Source organism: Epinephelus fuscoguttatus, linkage group LG11 (assembly GCF_011397635.1).
Source record: "Epinephelus fuscoguttatus linkage group LG11, E.fuscoguttatus.final_Chr_v1".
Classification (NCBI taxonomy): Eukaryota; Metazoa; Chordata; class Actinopteri; order Perciformes; family Serranidae; genus Epinephelus; species Epinephelus fuscoguttatus.
Window position 1 is genome coordinate 24,707,069 of NC_064762.1, and position 21,526 is coordinate 24,728,594.

General features: G+C 42.6%; 1 protein-coding gene across 7 annotated transcripts; it reads right to left on the reverse strand.

Moving 5' to 3' along the window:
• Positions 1-605: 605 nt before the first annotated feature.
• Positions 606-17,466, reverse strand: max (myc associated factor X). Of its 7 annotated transcripts, none has more exons than XM_049589566.1 (5): positions 17,293-17,465; positions 16,969-16,995; positions 6,726-6,887; positions 3,622-3,745; positions 606-1,529 (listed from the first exon to the last, which is right to left on the reverse strand). In XM_049589566.1, exons 1-5 carry the CDS (start codon positions 17,326-17,328, stop codon positions 1,339-1,341), a joined length of 540 nt encoding a protein of 179 aa, XP_049445523.1. In that variant the 5' UTR covers positions 17,329-17,465; the 3' UTR covers positions 606-1,338. The 7 variants fall into 7 exon arrangements, with proteins under 7 accessions (XP_049445523.1, XP_049445522.1, XP_049445527.1 ...); XM_049589565.1 differs by having other exon boundaries at positions 3,622-3,760; positions 17,293-17,464; XM_049589570.1 differs by having other exon boundaries at positions 6,780-6,887; positions 17,293-17,463.
• Between the last annotated feature and the right edge of the window lie 4,060 nt (positions 17,467-21,526).

The following is a 21,526-nucleotide window of genomic DNA, read 5'->3' on the forward strand; positions in this document are numbered from 1 at the left end:
ATTTCCATGGAATGGAATCGGACAAACAAAGACCTATTACACTAATTATATCCTCCTAAATGGAAATAAAATGGAAACAATATACATACACACACGTTTCCTAGACACGCAAAAATGCTTCCTTTTTTTCCTTGAGGGGGGGGAATTCAGCAACATTGATTTTTACTGTGTAAAGCACGACACATCGACAGGGGTTAATTTGCTTCCTTGTACTGCAAAAGACGGGAGCTACCTTTTTGACATTCAATACCTATTTCATACCCTTAAGGAAAACTACATGTGACAAATTGGCATTTTCCCATGACTCGTGAGATTACTACAAAATGCATAACATACTTTAGAACTTCAAAACATCCAATCAATGCTCTTTTTTTTAAATGATATATAAAACGAGATGCCTAACGTATTCAGCCACCTAAAGTCATTCACTACTTCAAGCTAAAGGACAAATTACGATACAGGTTTAGGAATATTCTCCTTCAAAACATCAATTTCAACAAAGGAGTCATGTTTTCTCTTTTTTTCTTTTCTTTAAATCTTGTGTTAACAAACGTGTCAGGCAGAAAACATCTGCAATCCAGTGGGCCTGAGGTGGGTATCATCACTTTAAGATTTGCTTCAAAGCATCTTCACATTCTTTAGTGGAAAAAAGTAAGCTACAAATGTTTGATTTTTTTTTTTTATTTTAAAAAGGTAAACTTCTCTGGGACAATTTATCTAGGTGTGTGTGTGTAAATTCTAAACAGGTTTTTATCAAGAATAACAAAATAAACAAAAACAAAAATATATAATATAGCAGTGCTTGGAGTACGCCAGGCGCGCCCTCCCCCCCCAAAAAAGAACCCGGGGAGGAGGAGGGGCTTTATTGAGGGTACAAAAAAAGCATCAAGTCCTTAAGTAGCCAAGCTGCCTCTTTTTGGGTTTTGGATTGTAGATGTTGCCGGAGGGGGGGAAATACCAATGATGGAAAGAAAAGAGAGAAGGAGAGGGATGGGGAGAGGAGGGGAGAAAAACCTGAAGCTCTCTACATGGACTGAAGCAGTCGTCTTCCACCCTGCTGACTTCATCCCTCCTGTTCGTGGAAATCGGGTGGAGAGAGAGACAATTGTGGCGTCGGTGTGTGGAGGTTAGAGGGGTCATGAGTCTCCAGTGCGAGCCCACCCACAGATGGAGGAGAGAGAGCGAGGAGGACGGTGAGGGAGGCCGGGGGGTGGTGGTTGTTGGCATGAGAGGGGGGGGAGGGGAGGGGTCGATGAGCCTCGATGGCTGCGCTTCCTCTGGCCCTCCTTTGTGCCCCTGCCGCCTCGACCTTGGCTAGGTTTTAACCGACTCCGCTCTCTAGCTGGCCTCCACGCGCAGCTTCTTCCTGTTGGGAGGCTCCGACTCGGCCTCGGACTCGGAGCTGGAGTCAGAGCCCCCGTCGAACGCCGACACGGCACTGCCTTTGGGGTTGGTATACAGGCTGCTGTCAGACGAGGAGTAGCTGGCCTGGAGCTGCGCGGAGCCCTTCACCTTCTCCAGAGCACGGACTGCACGAACACACACAGGAAGAAACAGGGAGGAGGAGGGTGAGGAAGGTCAACGGCAGGATTTCAAAACATGACTCAACATGCTGTCCTTAAATGGACCCAGTCTAACCAGCACATCTGTGATGCTGACCAGTGGCAAACAGTCTCCACAGATGATCTCAGAATACAAAATGGATACTGTTGTGTTGCACCACCAGCTTTTAAATAACCCTGCTCTGCTGAGTGGGAAGCACCCTCAACAGAGATTTCCTCTGCATATCCAGTCATGCCCCATCTTCCAGCTCGCCTCTGTTCCACTGCCATCTGATACTCATTGTATTTACTTTCAAAAACCTGCCACACATTCATCAGATTTTCAATTAATACTCCAAGTAAAAGGCCTCCTGCCTCTGTGCATGCTGTTATAAAAGCTCCTCTGTCCAGCTGCATGTGCATGCAAGTGCCCCCCTTCATGTGTCACTCAGACTATATATAAAGATGTACATTGCGTCTCCACTGTGGGAGGAAGTGGAGACGTGTTGTCCATCTTTATATACAGTCTATGACTGACACATGTACAAAAATGAAGGCTAAATATCATGGATATTGCTGCTACCATCTGGCACTGGTGACATTATTTGGAGCCAGAGTCTGCGCGGTAGCAGTCTACATGGTATTAAGTCCACCCAGACACCAGTCCAACATGTCGTGCAGCACCACTGATTTTGAGCACACTGATTTGGCACATACAGCTGTCAATCTTGATGTCAACCCCCTTTTTATAGCATCAAATAACGTATTAAAAACAAACTTAGAAAGACTAACACTTGAACATAAAGCAGCGTGATGAGAACGACCTAAAATGGCGGAAAATCCATCTTTGGGAGAAATTTATTTGCCATGTACTTAGAGTTTTTAGTTTGGCCCATGTCCCATCCGCTAATGTGGAGGAGTTGGGGATTATGACCTGTACTGCAGCCAGCCACCAGGGGGCGGTCGAGGAAGTGCTGTCATGTTCACCTTCATGTACAGTCTGTGGTTCCACTGGTGAGCTTATCATCACTCTGCACTGCACTCATGTAGCAAATATTCCTGATAATGCTAGCCTAACCCAGCAGCACAGAGGATGGGCATCACAGAAACATAACCCGAGAAAGTGCTTTACTTAGTGTTCTACCGGTTTTAATCGCTGAGTCATTTTGTTTTGGAGAAGAACAGACCTCTGCAGATAAATCTACTCCCGGTAAAAATCTCCTGAACGTCTGGATCTTAAGTTTCAGAGGAAAAGGTGAGCACAGATTGGGCTAGCGACCTGTCAACGATGAGCCACAGAGCATAGGAGAAAGCCTGATTTGTAATGTAACACTGCTTTCTGCAGTGTTTTTACTGGTTTTAATCACCTGGTCCATTTGTTTTGGAGAGGAAGAGACCTCTGCGGATAATTCAACTCTTGCTTAAAACCTCCTCAACAATGAACACTAAAGGCTGGTTCCAATCTGCAGTCCTCACCACAAGATGCCACTAAATCCTACACACTGCTCCTTTAGGGGAAACCTGGGGATGTGTTTCTGGGGCTGATATTAATGAATAAAACATTATTTAACTGTTTTAAAAAGTGAAGATCTAAATTAAATAAGAAATCAGGGCAGGCTGGGAGGGCTCTGATTGAGTATTTTGAGAATCCTGGCTCAAGTCCTGCAGGCATCTCAGCCGCTGGCACGCTGTCAACATTTGAAAGAAAACACACTGAGTTATAAAAGCTAAATTAGGCTCGGAGAGGGGCTAAACATTGGCTTTCTACTTATCTGATGAGTTGTGGTGGCACAAACACTTTGATGTTGAGATTGGGACTTCATGTTCTCAAAACTATTCACCCACATGCTCTCTTATCACTACAATCACTTAAACTCCAACTAAAACAAACATGGCGGTGGAGCATTTGCATTTCCTCACACACACTCTCTCTGACTGTGGCAGGTCAAATTTAATTAGGTAATACTCACAACCACAGAAACCTCGCCACTGCCCCAAACTGAAGTTCTGAAAACAAATGCAGTCATGTAGAGCGTCCCCACCCTGAGGAACACAGTGACAGGAGAGGTGGCGTTGTTACCTTGCTGCTCCAGCAGTGCGTTCTGCCTCTTCAGGTCGTCGATGTCCTGCTGGTGCGTGTGGTTTTTTCGTCTCATGTATTGGATGTACTCTGTGGCTTTGTCTAGGATTTGAGCTCGAGACGCCTGTTTGGTAGACTGCTGTTAGTGACACATGCAAAAATTGAAGCAATGACGCAAGTATACAGAGTTCTCATCACATTTTTCACACAGTCATAACTCCTATCATGATACTGCAGACTCAAACTACCGCATGCCAAATCTAGGACACCGCTGTGTGTTTCTGCACAGCTTGCCTCCTCTTAACCTCTCAAAATTCCTGCGGCACTTCTGTCTGACATCCACAGGCTAGGTCACAACCCTGACACATTACTGTCAGCGTGTTCGCCGCGCAAACAAAATTACAGCAAACAAAAGTGCCGCAGCAGCCCGTCAGCTGGCTGCAAATCAGCTCCTAAGTCTTCACAGAAAACAGACATTTGCTTCATCTCTAATTAATGCTGCCTCGCTGTAGAGCTTCCCTTTTGTCCACGAGCTATCTGGCACCGCCAATTATTGACTTAATATCAGCATCACAGAGATTTGTACTCATTAGGGCTGGGTATCATTTTCTGTAGTAGCGTGGACACAAGATTCAAGTTTCTGTATCAACACCAAAACCCCAGTTTCACTTTATCACCTAAGAGCAAGTCGCCTTCCTGTTATGTTATACAGTAAAATCTTTATTAAATAAAACCCTGTTCGGGGCGTCGGTGGCTTAGTGGTAGAGCAGGCGCCCCATGTACAAGGCTGTTGCCGCAGCGGCCCGGGTTCGAATCCAGCCCGTGGCCCTTTGCTGCATGTCATCCCCCCTCCCTCTCCCCCTTTCACGCTTACCTGTCCAATAAAGGCAAAATGCCCTAAAAAATATCTTTAAAAAAATAATAATAATAAAACCCTGTTTATACCAAAGATTTGCGATGACAGGAGTTGAAACTTGTTCTGAAAATCTGCTAGTTTAATCCAACACCACGAGATGAGATGGTGTATCGTCTCCATAGCTACAACTCTGTACTTGTGTTCAATTTCTAGCTTGTTGGGTGCAAGTAACAACGGAGGCCTTTGTGTGCGACATGCACACATAAACCCAACAGCAGCACAGATTTTAATTGTGGAGCACGTCAGCAATCGTATTGATTAACAAAAAGAAAGCGAAACAATGGTGGGGGCAGAGGGCAAGTAATATAACTGGTTTATTACCTAACCCTGTAGCCCTTTTTACACAGAGACTGCATTATAGGGCTGCAATGAAGTCCCTTCATCACACCTGCTTTGCTCTTTTATACAGAACTAAACAACAGCAATATCATGGCGCCCAAGTCTATGATTTTAGACTGCATGCCAGCATCCTGAAAGCTAAAGAGGTGACAGGCGTGACGTAACACAACAGTGTCAGCTTCTAGTTTGACATATTGACATGTAACAGTTGCATCGACAGCGCTTTAATGGGATAATGTGGCAATACCAATCATTTGCCGTCTCTGTCATGTGGCAGCTGATCTCGCCCTCTGGTTGGAGGCTAAGGAGCTCCTGGACTTCTTTGTTTTCCCAATTTGCAAACATTTTCAGTTGCTGTTCATCTTCTTTGAGTTAGCTGCTAACTGCTGCTAGCTATATTTTTAAAGGGGCTATACACATGCTGGGTTTTTTGCACCCTCAAATTTATTGTTTTCAATGTAGATGCACAGCAGGCAAGCTCAAACGCCAGAGCAATGCCATTGAGTTCAACTTTTGGAACGCAGCAACGTACACTGCATGTCATGTGACAAGGAACAACCAATCGCAATCGACTTCAATCAATAAATATAGTCTGATAAATACGGGAAAGTTTATCATGTTAGTGCAGGGCTACTCAAAGCTTTCTTCTGTCCTACGTACAATAGGCCTACACACTTATAAACAGTGCCTGGAAGAAGATCAGCTCTGCACTTAGGATTTTAGGTAAAAAGGCTATGATACAGTGCTTGTTAAGGTTGCTTTGCAACCTCAGGCACAACCTGTCATCGAAGTCTTGAAAGCTGGCTCAAAAAGGCACAAAAGTAGCACCCAGTGCCTGACATCGCATTTTCCAGGCAGTTTAAGACATGGCATGTGTACGGCCCCTTAGTCTCCCAGCAGTGGGTCACATATTTAACACGTCATTAAAACGTCACACCCGTCCCGTTCTGCTGGCTGTCCCTTTTACACAGACATCAATTCTGCACTGTTACTACCTCCGCTGCTGGCTTTCAGACAAGACGACTCTGTCCCACTATTCCGTGACCGTACCTTTTAGACAGAATGGCGAGGTGGAATAACTCCGCAACATCCCCACCTTGAACAGGCAGTGTTAAAGGGCCCCGTGTAACAACAGTGACACCAACTACCACAGCAGTCTTGAGAACTTGATGCTACAGACAGATTTTAGTCTGTAAAAAGTACTTGAGGTTTGGTACCCAGCCCTAATACTCTCTTAATATTCTGTTTCCTCTCACAGGAAGAAAAATGCTGCATGCTGGCCCTAAATCAGAGCTATAATAGCAGGATGGTCCTGGGAGAGAAGAGAGGGTCGAGCACTGAAGCAGCTGTAACCCAACACTTCTTACAAATGATCAGCAAATATCCCTCACATCATCTCATCAGCCCCCCGCCCCTCACACGGTGTTAGAGCCATGAACTGGTCTTTAAGGGGAAACTAAAACCCTGTGTGCCCAGTTCCTGAACCAGCTCTCCAAATATTCTCAATGTTGTGGATGTCAAAACAGGAAGAGAGCAACAAAATTTCCCCATAATAACTTCCTGACGCTGGTCCAAGTATTTAGACTGCATCACTGTTTCGCTGCTGCCAATCTGCACTCGTCCTCCACCATCTGCCCTCCGCCCAGTCCCTTCAACTGCTTCTCTCCACTGACACACACACAGCCAAGTAAAGACATCTGCATCTCTGTACGTTCATTAAAATTACATCATGGCAGAAACACACTCATCGCTAAATATCCTCTGCTGTAAAGACCTCACAGAACATACCACAGTATTATACTTCACCTTTTAGTAAAAACAACACGGCAAAAGTTCAAAAATTTCTTACATGAGAGCCTGAACATCGTGTGCCTGGAGGAGCTGCAGGCTGAGCTGTACCAACCTTTTCTCCCTGCAGGGCAGGTACCGAGTCCCGGAGGCTGTGAAAGCTGTCTTTGATGTGGTCCCTACGTTTGCGCTCCAGTGCATTGTGGTGTGCCCGTTTGTCTGCCTGCAATGAGAAGAGTCACAAGGCCTTAAGCCTGGCAGCAGAGCAGCGTGGGCAGACGACAGCGGGCATCCGTGGTCGACCTACACAAACGGCTCTGCTGCCTTTACAACACCCCCAGTGTACCCCCAACCAAAACATATACAGACATCTTTCTATCCATCACATCGGATCTGAACGACAAGCTAGTGTGAGATTTTTAGTAAGAAGCCAACATTTACTACATCAAAGCCCCAGTGATTATTTTCATTATTGATTTATCTGCCAACTATTTTCTTGATGAATTGCTCTGTAAAAAATACCTTTCACAAATTTCTCAAGCCCAAGGTGACATCTTTTTAACTGCTTGTTTAGTCTGACCAACAGTCAGAACCCTAAAGATTTTTTATTTACCATCACATAAGACCCGCTGATGAAGTGTGTATCAATTAATCAACTAACTGTTCCAGCTACAGACAAAATACTGATCTAACCCTAATTTGTAAAAGCTTATAATTCATCAAAAACCTTGACGTAATTATTCTTGGTTGCACGACATCTTTACTAAAGATAACAACAACTTCAGTATCAATCAAACCTCAGACAAACGACTGTCACACTCCGAGGACAGCTGTTATTTACATTAAAGCTTAAACTGAAGCCGACATCAAACCTTGACATACTAACACAAGTTCTTGTGTTGGTTGCTGATAAGGATGCTATTGTTTGGTGGCGACCTAGTGAAGTCGGTCACAGTCTGCTACACAACAAAAGGAAAGAAAATCCTGTAGTAAATATTTGTGTACTCTGGGCAAAGCCGGTGAATAGATCAAATTGAAATATTAAAAGAAAACGAACACAAAAACTGCATTGTAGCAGCAGCAAAATTGACAAAATTCACTTAGTTTACATACAGATTACTGATGAATATATATATATATATATATATATATATATATATTTATAAATTTATTTTTGGAGGATGTTACTCAGTGTATCAAGGGGGTCACAGGGCTAGACTGTAACAGCTGCCAGGCTGCCATTTTGAGAAATCAGCAACTACTTTTTGGACGATTTAGCAAATAAAATACAAAAAAAACAGGGATAGCAAAAACAGAATGTGTAACCTGAAAAAAATGAAAGATATTGGATGCATTGGTGATATCTAAATATTGCTGTTACAGTCAGAACTCGATAGTGTGTTGGTGCGTTAACTCGTGTGTGCAAAAGCAGCTGTTTTAGAGCCAAAGCAAATTATGTTGTTTGACTGAGGGTCGACACCTTCAACTAACCTGTCAACATCACAAACAAATGTTCTTACAGATCAACTAACAAAGAACCAGATGAACCTGAGCTACTTCGTGGCTAGTGGCTACCCACTTGAGCTAATGTTAGCTGTTTAGATCGTACATACACAGTTTTAAAAGTTAGCTCGGTTCATTCTACTGCAACCATGAGCACCAGAGAAGACGTCATAAAGTCATAAAGTCAGAATATGTGTCCATTCCTTGATTACCCGTTAAGTTATTTATATTCCTTTAGTCCACTGATCAAAAGAATCAAGTGTTTTTCGTAAAAACCAATCCAAGTTGTGAGTATTGTCTGAACAGGATAAAGTGACATTGTGTTGGTATGCTGGGTGCCGTAATCCTTGGGTGCGGTGAAGCGAGTGTCATAACACATATTTGATATATTATTTGAAGATTAACTTTTACACAAGCTATATTCATACTGGTTCACATGAACAAGTTGATTCTCTTTCCCATCTTTGCAGCACAATAGCTTTGGGTTAAAGGAATTAAAGGCCTGTCCCATATAGATGTCCCCCAAATATAAACTGCTGAGTTCAGTGATTTGAGGAAATAATAGCCCGGGCTACTAATTGAAGTTTTACAGTACAAGGACTTTTGTTCGGTTATTTTAAGAAGCTTTAAAACATTCTTCATGCCATATTTTCATTATTAACTGCACAGTATTTTAATTGCTCAAAATCCAAGGTGACTAAAAATGACAATATATTTTCAGTTGCGGCAACCAAAAGTTGATGCCATGGGTCAAAAAACTGTTGTTAAATAATCTGTGTATCTCCAACAAGACTGCACAATCTCACACAACTGAAATCAGCATCAGCATGTTTACATGTACAGTTAAGTGGAGCTACGCCTAAAGCTCAACTAGGCCATTTAATTGGACTCCTGTCCTTGTCCCAGTACACAAGCATGGGAGGGGAATCCATTTATTGACAGAAGTATGTCCGACTCCACTCCAGCTTGTTAGTATTAACAAGTACTTTTTCCGGTTGACCTATTACATCACAGACCAAACAATCGCCATTCTGTGTTTTTTCCTCCCATCCATGTATTTTAAAATGTTTGACTCTTTCTGCTGACACAGCATGAACTGCGTCTCCTCATCTGTCCAAAAAAATGCACGGCTCAGAATGTAGATTTTGTCATGTTGTTACTGGCTTCTTCTTCTGTTACACATTTGATGCTATGTAAATTCCAGGTCAAAGTCTGTGGTGGAAATTGTGGAGCACGCAAAAAGCGCCTAACCCAGTTTGGGTCCAACGGTATACATGTTTACAGGAATAATCGGACTTGAATAATTGGACTCCCAATCACACTACCTCAGTGTGTTAGTCCCATTTTGAGCAATTTGATTGCCACCCAGGTAGACATACATACAGATAATCAATAGTGAAATAGCATTAATTGTCTGTCACCTGACTGATATATGGTAAAAAGGCTCAACAAACAGTGTTGAAAACAAATCTAAATGTTGCTCTCTAGAGGTTAGAGCATTCTGTGGTCTTTTTGTCTTTGGGCCTCCTCCTGAGCTTCCATCCCCCTCCTTCACTGTGAGCCGAGCCGACCCCACCCTCAGTGCATTTCTGTCCCTCCTTCTCTGCAGGAGCACACAGGAGTGGCCCTTCAAATTCATGACCTGGGCCAAAGTCAAGGAACTCAAGTCATTCAATTGGGGTGAGAGGTGGGCGGACACGAACAGCTGATCCTGGATGAGGATTAAACCAACTGAATAAAACGGCACAATGACCGTCAAAGCCTTAGTTACGTGTAGATTTATGATGGTACTTCTGGGAGAGTTTGGCAGCTAAAGATTAAAGGGTTTATGCACAGAAGAATTTACTTGGATGATGTGCAGGGATTGTTGGTTTTCCTTCTGCACTGAGCCACATTTCTCACGTCTTTTGCCAAGTTAAATAACTGGCTTCATCACAAGAGCCCAGTCCTCATCTTAAACATTACCAGTAACACACACACAGGCTTGTTCAGCTGCATCTAACAGGCTCCAAATTTCAACCACATACTTGTTTTCTAATTACTGTGTTAAGGCATAAGATGGCTGCCATAATCACATGACCAGAGGCAGGCAGGAGATCAGTTTGCTGCCTGTGGTCCGACCTGTTTTAAGGCCAAACCATCGCAACCTCCAATCACATCTGAGTCTGGCCTAATCCACACTGTCACCAGGCTGGGACATTAAATCCAGCACCCAATCAAAGCTCACACAGCTCCACTGATCATCTCGCTTCATACTCTATTAAAGCAGGGCCTGATTTAAATATTAGGTCTGAAACAGCACGATGGTGTGGTCATGACATTGCCTCGGGCAGACGGGAGACAAGGTGGAAGTCACGCGAGCTGGTATCATCTGACTCATTTTGTCCACGACGGAGTAGCCACAAGTGAGACGACACGCAGGTTAAGACAAGCCTTCAGGGTGTCATATGTTGGGTGGGAGGAACAGTGTGTCAAGTGTGACTCAGTTACCAACATCTGCAACGACTACAAGCTAACGGCTAGCAACTTAATGCTACAAAACAGGAAATGACCCAACCTGCACTGTAAACTATCACCTTAAACGCCACACATATGAAACTGACACCGTAATAAACAACACTTCATCAAAATTCGAGGCATGTCCCTCACAATGCTCGCCTTGTGATTAGTCTGGCTGGCATGGTGACAACTGCTCCTGCGGCCTGTTGCACAAGAGCCACAAACCATCCAGGAGAGACAAATCCACGAGGACTATGTGCCTCCTCCTCGTATCATACACAAAGCCCAGAGAGGCGAGACTCCACTCCCTTCATTAACCCCGGCACAAACACATGACTGGCATTGAAGGCATGTGCAATTACAAGTCTGGCAGCCATTGTGATTCTCACTGTTTCACTAATCGAAAGGAGGTTAACAAAGTATACATGGATGATTTCCTCCTTGTAACTAGGGCTGAAGACACCATATTATAATAGAAACCAGATTACACATCAGCCTTTGCTCCTAATTTAAAATTAACAGGTTATGTTAACTTAACGTGAGTTTTTTTTTTTATCCTGTGTCACGCTCACTGTATTTAAGTTTTTGCTTCTGCATTTTCAGATCCCATGTGAGACTGAATGTCTTTTGCTTTGTTTTTTGCCTTTAGCACTACATTTTAACATTTTCAAGTTGCGTTGAGCACATTTGGTGACACATAATTTCCACTAAACACTTGAGGGCCCTGACACACCAAACCAACGGTCAGCGGTTGGTCAATGTCAGGCTGTCGGTGAGGATCTGTCGCTCTAGTTTTTGTGGCGTGTCCCGCATCGTTGGCATTAGCCGACCCTGGTCGGCTGTTTTTCAGTCGATTCAGCGTATTGGATCGGTGGAGCCTGTCATTGAGTGAAATCACTGGCAGTTCAGCTCAGTGCATGAGAAGAAAAATGGAAGTGAGGAAAGTAAACAAACAGCTAAAAGGCATGAGATTGAAACTATTGTGGTATACGAGGTAAGATCTTTTTTTAGCCATTGAGCTGTTTAGCAAAAATGGTTCGTAACTGTTTGCTCTCTTTCAAAGCTCGCTCAGTATCTCACTATCGAAAGTGCCTTTAGGCATGACCAATTGTGGAAGCTCCAACAACACCGCGTCTGTTCCGAATTTTCATGTAACTGTTCTCCAACGCAGCCGTCAATGTAGTCCCTGAACATGGTGATCTGGTGTCAGGATTTCTGGATGCACCACAGATATCACTTGTTCTTTCATCATATGGTAGTATTGTTAACGTGCTAACTGGCTAACTAGCATCTTGAATCTGTCCTGTTGGTCTTCCAGTTTCAGTTTTTGAACAACAAATACAGACAAGAGTTATTTCCTCTCAAGCAGGCGGAGAACGTACGTGCCAGTTGTGCAACTTTTTGCCCGAGACACAGGCAACGTGAGGCAACAGTCAGCCTCCGTCGCCACACGTTTTTTTATGCCAGTTTGGTATGCCTGGGTCTTAAGAGAGGATGTGAGCATCAGCTGACTTGTTTTAACTCTTACATAACGCACACACATTTATGAGGCACTGTACTTAATATCACTCATCTTTAAAAAGGTAATTATGATGCAAACATGTATTCAAGCACAGCTCCCTGGAGCCGCTCCATTATGGGTATTAAGTGCCCCAGGGTGATTTAATGTGAACACTCTGTAATCAGCTACTTCTACATGTCAATACTGTGAAGCTTTTACAAGTGGAATCATCCAGTAATCTTTAATAAAATGATCCTATAATGATAAAACGGCTTGACAAAATTACTGGAGTGCCCCTCTGGAGTTTCACCTTATTCTGTGAGGAGCAGGTCAGGGCAGAGGCCCATGACATCATGGAGTAGTGCCGATGTGCTCCACCCCAGTTCCAGATACTCCCTCTCAGGCAACACTCATGCCTCCCAGGTGCTCTACCAACAGGTACAGAGCGTCATTCAACACAGAGACCATCAGCCTGGTGAACAAGGAGCTGGAGGACAAGTCTGTGCTCTATCTGAAGCTTGGCACAAAACTTAGCTGCATATCTGCCATGTGGACAATTTCCTTATTCATTTTTTTAATCATTATTTTATCATGACTTTTTTTTCTTTACATACCAGGTCAGGTTGGATATAAGGTTTATAGCCTACAAGTTTGGTGAGCGTCTGTTGCCCTAGTTTCTGCGGTGTGTCCCACACCATTCGCGCTTTTTTTGCCCTTATCGGCTGTTTTTCGGCCAATTCAGCATGGTGAATTATCTCTGGTGATAGCAGAGTCTGTCAGTAATAAAAATCACTCTGATTGGCAGTTTAAGTCCGTGCACAAGAAGCGAAACGGAAGTGAGGAAAGCAAACAAACCACTTAAGTCAAGAGGGTGTGAAATCAATACAAACATGTTATGTCAGGTAAGGTTAAACTTTTAGCCACTGAGCTCTTCAACAGTTACGGTTTGTAATGGATTGTTCTTCACTAACACACGGTGAATATCCTTAGGATTCGGTTGTTAATGTGCCAACAGGCCAACTAGTGTCTTGAATTGATGAATGAAGTTATTTCCTCTCAGGCAGGCGCAGAACATACACGCTAGTTAGCCTTTGGCTGTAGTCATTGAGGTGTGTTGAAGTGCAACTTTTTGGCCAAGTCACGGGCAACGTGAGGTGACGCAACAGTTGGCCTTCAATGCTTCTAGTTTGTTGATGTCGGTTTGGGGCGTCTGAGAATTTAAACGGCTTCTTTGCTTGTAAACGTCTGTCTGTTTCCTGTCTGTTTTTACTTGCTCAAAATCAAGTTGCCTTTGTAGACTAAGAGAGGTGCAGTACTTTGAATTGACATTTTAAATTCTATTTTATAAATAAATATATATATTTTGTTTTAAAGAATTCAGTTATTCTTTCCAGTGTTTTTTGTCGAGGTAGGCCACCTCTGTACACTTTTATGAATTAAAATGTTGATTTTCACAGAAGAGGTCAGATGTTCTCTTTTACACAGGAAATGACACGTACAGTATTCAATAGGTGTGGCCATCTTTTAGGCCGTCATCTACAACTAAATTGATCACAAGACGTGATGCATCAGGATCAACACTTGTTGGATGGATACAGTTATCAAACAGGGAAATCTTTTTTGGATAATCCAGCATGTTAAATAATTGGTAAATCAAGATACTTAAATGATATAAAAATATATATATTGCTAAAATTAAATTATTTTAACTGATTTGTAATGTTGTGTACCATGGTCTAATAAACACTGAGAAGTTTAAGTGACACAACGGCATAAACTGTACAACAAAATCACTTATTTTTCCATACTTATTTTCTAGAATCCTGCACAACTTCCAACCTCACCATGAAATTATGTTATTTTGCATATGTGTATTCCAGACTTAGTGAAATAAGTTTATTACATGAGAGTTTTATGAACATCTTATTTGGTGCTTAATCACAAGTGCTGATTCAGTAATAACAAACTGCATTATAAATACAGCGGATTGTACTCAGACATGTTCTTGTGCCTTCTTACCTATATAGTATAAACTATCTGAGTGGCTAAGCTCATCTGGCACTTTGAAAAACAGGTGTCCAGTTACCTCAGTGCAACCGTTATCAGTTCATCATAAAACCGATACCTTTCGCTGGCTGCCTAAGAGGACACGCCAGCTGAGCTGCTGCCTCCATTCTATTCATACCTGACCATGACACATTACATAACGGCTCCAGGTGGAAGAGCTGGTAGCTGCCGCTTCCCAGCCACTGGTGGCCGTCTCACATTCTCTGCATGAAAACCTACACTTCTGTCGAGCTGGTGGAGAACGTGGAGAACCTTCTCGGTGGAAACACCAATAGTACAGGAGCTCCAGCTACAGGTGACTGACACCACTGTGGCAAAGATAAAGTAGAAAGTATAAGATAAACACAATGTTCTTCCCTGCTATGGAGCTATGTTCAAGTTGAGCTGCAACAACAACTGGTTTCATTTTTGATTGGTATATTTTTATTTTTGTTGTCAATTATTTCATCTATAAAATGTCAGCAAGTAGTGGTGAAGGAATGAGACCTAAAACTTGGAGTTAGCATCTTTGCACTCCCGTATCCCTTGTCTTTAATTCAGTGTTTGTTTTAAACTGGTTTTTGGTTAGATGCCTGAAATAAGGTCTGTGGTTAACACAAGCTTCAGAGACTTTCACGTTGTGCTCTACAACATAAAATACATCAGTAAGTGAATTTTGACGCCTTTAGATGTCTTCAAAAAGGCGGCTGCTCACAAGTGGCTAAATGAGACTGCAGGAAATCGTCACAGCAAACACAGCCAGACTTTGAAGTCATGCGACTGTCGTGTAGTTTGTTTATAGCCTAATGTTTGGGTTTTGCTTGTGGCGACTGCATTCACACTCAAAGAACATAAAAGTGATATTCATTTGTGAAGATGATATTGCTGAACAAAACGTTTGTTTATCACAGAGCTTATTTTCAGCAATAATCCACAATCCAAAGGGAAAATCCCATTTTCACCATCTCTCTACAGTCGCTGTGGTTTCCTCATCAAAGAAATCCAATGGGATTTCCCACTGAATTTTGACCAGGACGACCTTAACTTTCACATCAGCCTTCAAAAAAAGTCATATCTGCATCACTCTATTGTAAAAAATGCTCATACAAGTTCTCAGAACCCAATGTGTTTAATCTAAATGTCAAAAACTCAAAGATATTCAATTTATAACAATATCAAGCCTCACATTTGAGGATCTAAATCTGTGTTTCTATGACATTTTTGGTTAGAAATGACTTTAATGTTTATCTTAATTGTTGCCCAAACTTTGTCTGTTGACTTCAAGTCTTGGCTGTAAGTCAAGTCCTTTGGATTGCATGCACGCTATACATCAAGTCTTTAGTGTTCCCCACCCATTTCAATTTGTGTCTAGACGCGAGGGTCAGTTTCTTATCTGCCCAACTCGACAACAGCACCCACTATCTAGATTGGAAAACCCATTCAGTGTCTGCCACCCTCCACCCACCATTACCGCTTAATGGTTTTACTCCTATGCTTGTATGCATGGCGGAATTACTCGTGGTTTTTTTATATTGAAATTGCAATTTTGAAACTGGAAGAGCTGATATTTAATTATCACTTATATAGTTGACAGTGAAAGGCTTCATTTTTATTAATTTAAGGCAAGAAATGCAGAAATGGAGGCAACTGTGTGACTATAAAAGACAAACAGTGATCAGGAGATACATATTTTATGTTTACAGCTTTGGTAATCATATTTACTAACAGTAAGTGTGCTGAAATCATGTTTCAGTTTGTTTTGTGGCTCTGCAATTGAGGCTAAAGTGCCCGTGATCAAGGGAGAAAGGTCTATTGGAGGACACCAGCTTAAAAAAAGATATATCTATCTTAATATTACTAATGCATGCTCTACAATTTAGCATTAATGTTATATTTCTGAATTCAGGTTCAGGTTATGTGATAGGAGGTGAGGCGTCGTGTTGTGCACCGAGTCGTGCAGGGTGTTTTTCTCGCCGGCATGCGATGCAGCTATACGTCATTCATTTAGGCTGCCAGCCCTTTAGTGGCCTGTAGAGAGAAGATGGCTCTAATCACCGGCTGCAACACAGGAAAACATCCCGCAGCACCCCTTCCTGACACGAAGGCTCGTCCGACCCGAGATGCAGCAGGCAGCAGGCGCGGCTGCCGCTCCTCAGACACATGCAACAAGCCTCATCTGCATCACCATGAATGCAGCACAAATGTAAGCGCTCTCTCGTCACTCAGATGACCTACATGTGTAATTTGCACATAAAAAAAAGATCGCGAGCGGAATCCCCATGGTGTGAGGTGAACCACCGGGGAGGAAACGACTCGGAGCGACTAACCGGCTGCCACCGAACACAGACAGCTTTGTATTAACCGGAAAAAAAATAATAAACAAGCAACAATAAAGCCTTTGTAGCGGGATAAAGCTTTGGTCTAAATATAGATGTCGTGTCACCGTCTCCCTATGGCCGTGTACACACAGGATGGGGGATACCCTGCAGTGCACTGCTAACGCTGCTGAAGCCGCACTGGTGTAGAAAGCTACAGAAAATGACGGTATATTGCCGTGCACAAATATTAATTTACACCTAAATACAGCTGCCCCACAAAAAAAACAGTGCTTTCCCATTCACTTTCAATCAACCTCCAAGTGTGTAACCTTCCCCAAAACACCATAAAAATAAGCAGAATGTGATGGATAAAATCAAGTTTGCAATAACAGTGAGACATTATCGACATTGGACACAATCCCCCCAGCATTACGCACCACACAGTGATATCTCGGCGAGTCTTCCTGCAAAGAAACAGAACAAAAAGTACAATTGTAGCCATAATTGTTCAGCACATCTCACTCTTCCGCTGAAGTCACTTGAAAGTCAAATTTAGCATGTGTATAATGCTGTGAAGCAACAAAGGCTAGCGCTGCGTATCAATTTAACTAGAAATCCGACAAAAAACACACACATACTTATCAAGACAGAAAAAGCTAGCCAGCTTATTGGTAGCTAACGCTAGCTGAGCCGCTAGTTCAGCTAAATCGTCGGGTTAGCAAGAGTAACATCGGTAAAAGGCTAAAAGTGTTCATACTCACGTCACTATCGACTTCGATGTCATCGTTATCACTCATTCTTCGATAAAATAGTCTAGTTTAAAGGGACGGGAGGCTAAAAAAACAACATGAAGCAGTTTAGCACCGAGCGGCGCTCCAACAGACAGACTGCTAAACGCTCACTGTTTGGACAGAGCCGAGGAGGACTTCTCCACGTGACTACACTCCACACACACAGACACCGCTGCGCACCGCACATGCGCGGCAACCCAGGGGCGTGTGGGAAATGTAGTCGCTCCGGCAGTTGTTCGGTAAATCGCCACATAAACACCTCAAATTATCGAATGATTTTTCATGTATACTAATTTTAAAAGATAGATTTATTTAGCGCCGAGCGGCAGAGACATTACTCAGCTCGTTAAATATAAAAAAAATAGAGAGCAGTGTTTTTTCGTAAACTACAATATCCACGAGTCATTTAGCTAGCTTCCGACGTCACAGCGTCCCTTCGCTTCAGAAGCAATGTGGGAATTGTAGTCGGAGTCATATTTGTATGTCAGAGAAGCTAAATAAGGCCATGGCCGAGACACGTGGATTTTAAGAATACACCCAAGGAACACAAAACCACACACGCACACACACACACACACACACGGTCCCAGATACAACAGCCTACAAACAAACAAACATCAATCATGTGATTGGTTTCTCTAGTCACAAATTCAACCTTATTTACTGATATTTGTTGTAGTTTTTCTTTATATTTCGCTTTTATTTTCACTCACAGCCTTTATCTATATGACTGTACTTACAACTGAAACAACTTACAATTGAGCTGAAAAACACATTAATCAATCATTTATTTGTAACATTCATTTCAAATTTATTGATAAAACGCAATATCATATATCACAATTTGTCTCAGAGACCTTTGCAACATATGATTTCCCCTGTGTCCAAACTCCTTTTGCCAAAAAAAAAAAAAAAAATTAACAGGCAAGAAAATGTAAGAAACCTCAGGAAGAGCAACTGAGGTGTGATCCCTCTTCCAGGACATGCAGACATGCAATTAGAATTGTGTGTACAGAACAAATCAAAATAAAGTCATACAAAGTACAACTGCAGTGAAATGCAATTTAATCACTTCCTTCAGCTTGTGTGGTGCAGTTTTTTTATTTCTTGCCTTTTCTGACACTGGAGGCTGCTGCTTTTCAATAGTCTGTGTTTCAGAGTGGCTGCAGTGTGTGCTTTTATGGCAACCTGGATGGTTGTGGAACGATTTAACCATAGTTTTTGGGACAGTTGCTTTTGTTGTTTCACAAATTAAATCCACCACAGACTCAGTAAATTCACTGATGTCATTGGTGACGTCAACGGTGTGTGCTCATTCATTCCTATGAAAGTTGTTCAGTCAACACATTCTCACTCTGACCTTATCACATATCGACATTTGGTCATGGGCTTTCCACGTTCAGATACAATATGCAAGGTACCCTGGTTGTGTTGGTCAAGTTCTGCCTGTTAAATGCATTGTCTTCTTTCAAAATACACTTCTGTTTTCACAGGAAATTATACGTTTACATACAGTCTCTTTCAAAATGAACACACTTTGTCAGTACAACAACGCAAATTGAAGTTTTATTTTCCTCCATCAACTAAATCATGTGGTTGGATTTAGGCAACAAAAGTACATGGTTAAGTGTAGAAAAAAAGAACAGGGTTTGGCTTTATAATCTTGGACCCATGCACCACCCCTCCCAGTCACCCTACTTGGATTTTCGCTGCCTTAACTTTTGTTCTTGTTCTGTCGTGCAGTTAAGCTATAATGGTGACCCGTCACGTATCATGCTGCTGTTAAAGGACGGCTTTCTTTCGTCAGTATCTTATGCCGCAAGTCACTGCCCAAGCCCCAGGTTTAGACGACTTCGGAGTGAGACCGGGTTGGCTCAGTGGCACATGAAGCCAGAGAAGTTCGACTTTGCCGGTGTAAAATTATCCGGATCTTCTGCATCATTCAGCCCATTGAGCAGGGACAATTAAGACTACACTAGCCTAGTGGCTGGTTACAGCTAGCCAAGTGGGCTACTTGAAGTTTAGCACTCCGCTAACTTGTATGGGGATAAAATTATTTAATCCTGCAGTTCTAGACTTTCCAAATGTTATCAAACGAATGGATCAAATCCCGATAGTGATGCAAGTCATTTCACGGGTGTATCCACCAGGCCCGGAGTGGCTAATCGGGAGGGACGGTGTTCAGTTATTTTTTTTATTGGGTTGGTGTTCAGTCATGGCACTGGGTATCACGTATACTGCTACCGCTATCCCTGGACTGCCTTCACTGGCACCCTCTGAGGTGGAGACACTGGCTCCACGGTGCTCTGCAGCTGTGGTCTGATTACGCACACATCTCCAACGATTTGTGGAATCGACCACTGACATGCCTCCTCGTCAGAAGAGTGGACGGAGAAAGCCGAAGTCCCTGCGGCACCTGGGGTCGAGACAACGGCTCCACGGAGCTCAGCAGCTGCGTTTGACTACGCATACATCTCCAACTACCACCGTTCAAGTTAATTAATTATCAAGTCAATGAATTGTGTGGCATTGTAACATATAACATAACATTATATAATTTAAATAATAGTATGATGCGACGCCACATAACTGGGAAACTTAGTCTTGTAGCCCCTCAGAAGCAAGATCCAGCACCAAGCACCAGCCATGAGCCCACAAGTCCAGAGGGGGCACTACTTATTTGAACAGAATATAGATTCTGATGTTGTTGAAAAGGATGTTGTGTTGTTAAGAATAATGTTGGAGATGTGCACTCATGTTGAAATAAATCTACATTGTGAAGCAACCCATCCAACTGAATTGGAAATATTTTAGAAAAATACACTGAATTACAAGGCTTTAGAGAACAGTGCGCTACTGTAGACTTAACATGTAAGGTTATAATAGGTCGTGATCTAAAATGGGCCAGTCTGAGGCATGAAACTCTAGGGCTGAAAAAGAGTTATATATATGTCTCTTTCCCCATGTAAGTCTAAGGGAAAAAGTCTTTTCGACCCAATGGCATCACGTGACTGGCTCTGAAATAATAATTCCACAGTTTGGCCACTAAGTCAAACTGTCTCGAAAGCACTTTCTGGGGGCCTGCTTGACCTCAACAAGATGGTCACATGGTCACTCCTCCCATACATGGGCAGCGACTCCGGTCTGCAGCTGCCTCTTAAAGGTGTATAGCAGTGATCCAAAGTGTTGAATGAGTGTGTGTAAGCATGTTGAATGGTTACTGAGTAGCAGATGGCACCATGTATGGTAGCCTCGGCCACCAGTGTGTGAATGTGTGTGTGAATGGGTGAATGTGACATGTAGTGTTAAAATGCTTTGAGTGGTCGGAAGACGAGAAAAGCGCTATACACGTGCAGTCCATTTACTATTTACTATTTATTATCCTTGTGGCGCAGGGTGCCAAATAACTGGTAAATCCAGTTAAAAGAAAATGAATTTGCAAATATTGTGATAACCCATGACTCATTGAAGTAATTCTTCAAGCAAAATGGCAAAAAATTACAAAGTTCCAGTGACTAAAGTGTAAGTATTTTGTGTTTTTTGTTATTTTCTGTGGTTGTAAACTGAATATCTTTTGGTTTTAGACTGTCGGCCAGACAAAACAAGCACTCTGTGATATTTTGATGTACATCTTTTTTGGCATTTACTGATGTTTCATTGACCAAACAATTAATCAAGAGAATTATTACATACCTGTTGTTGATTGCAGCCCAATAATTCTGACATACAGCCATGATAATGATGCATTAATTTCCCCACAACATACCTTTAAGATTATTTTATAAACATGTAATGATGGGGGGAAAATGTGTTATGTAGTGCAAAGGCTGGTCTCAGGACCAAATAATCTGCTCTGGTGCTTCCTTTTTCACAAAATTGTGCTGTGGATAAGGAGCTTACACTGTGGATTATTTTGCGCTGCAACAGTGGATCAGTAAATGTGTAAAAAAACAAGCTGGGACCAGCCTCATCCCTCCCTGCAGCAGGTCAAGAGGCCACAGCAGCTGTTAGCGACACCCTGCCCTCCATGCGACACAGCGCTTTAGACCTGCACTGACCTTGATCCTACCATCTCGTCCTCCACTCTCTAACCAGCCTGGATCTCCCCCCTCCTTTTCTGTCTTACCCCTATATCTAGTCCTCCCACCAATTTTACACCCCATCTACCATGTTATAGAATCATACAGTATGTCCTGCAGCAGCA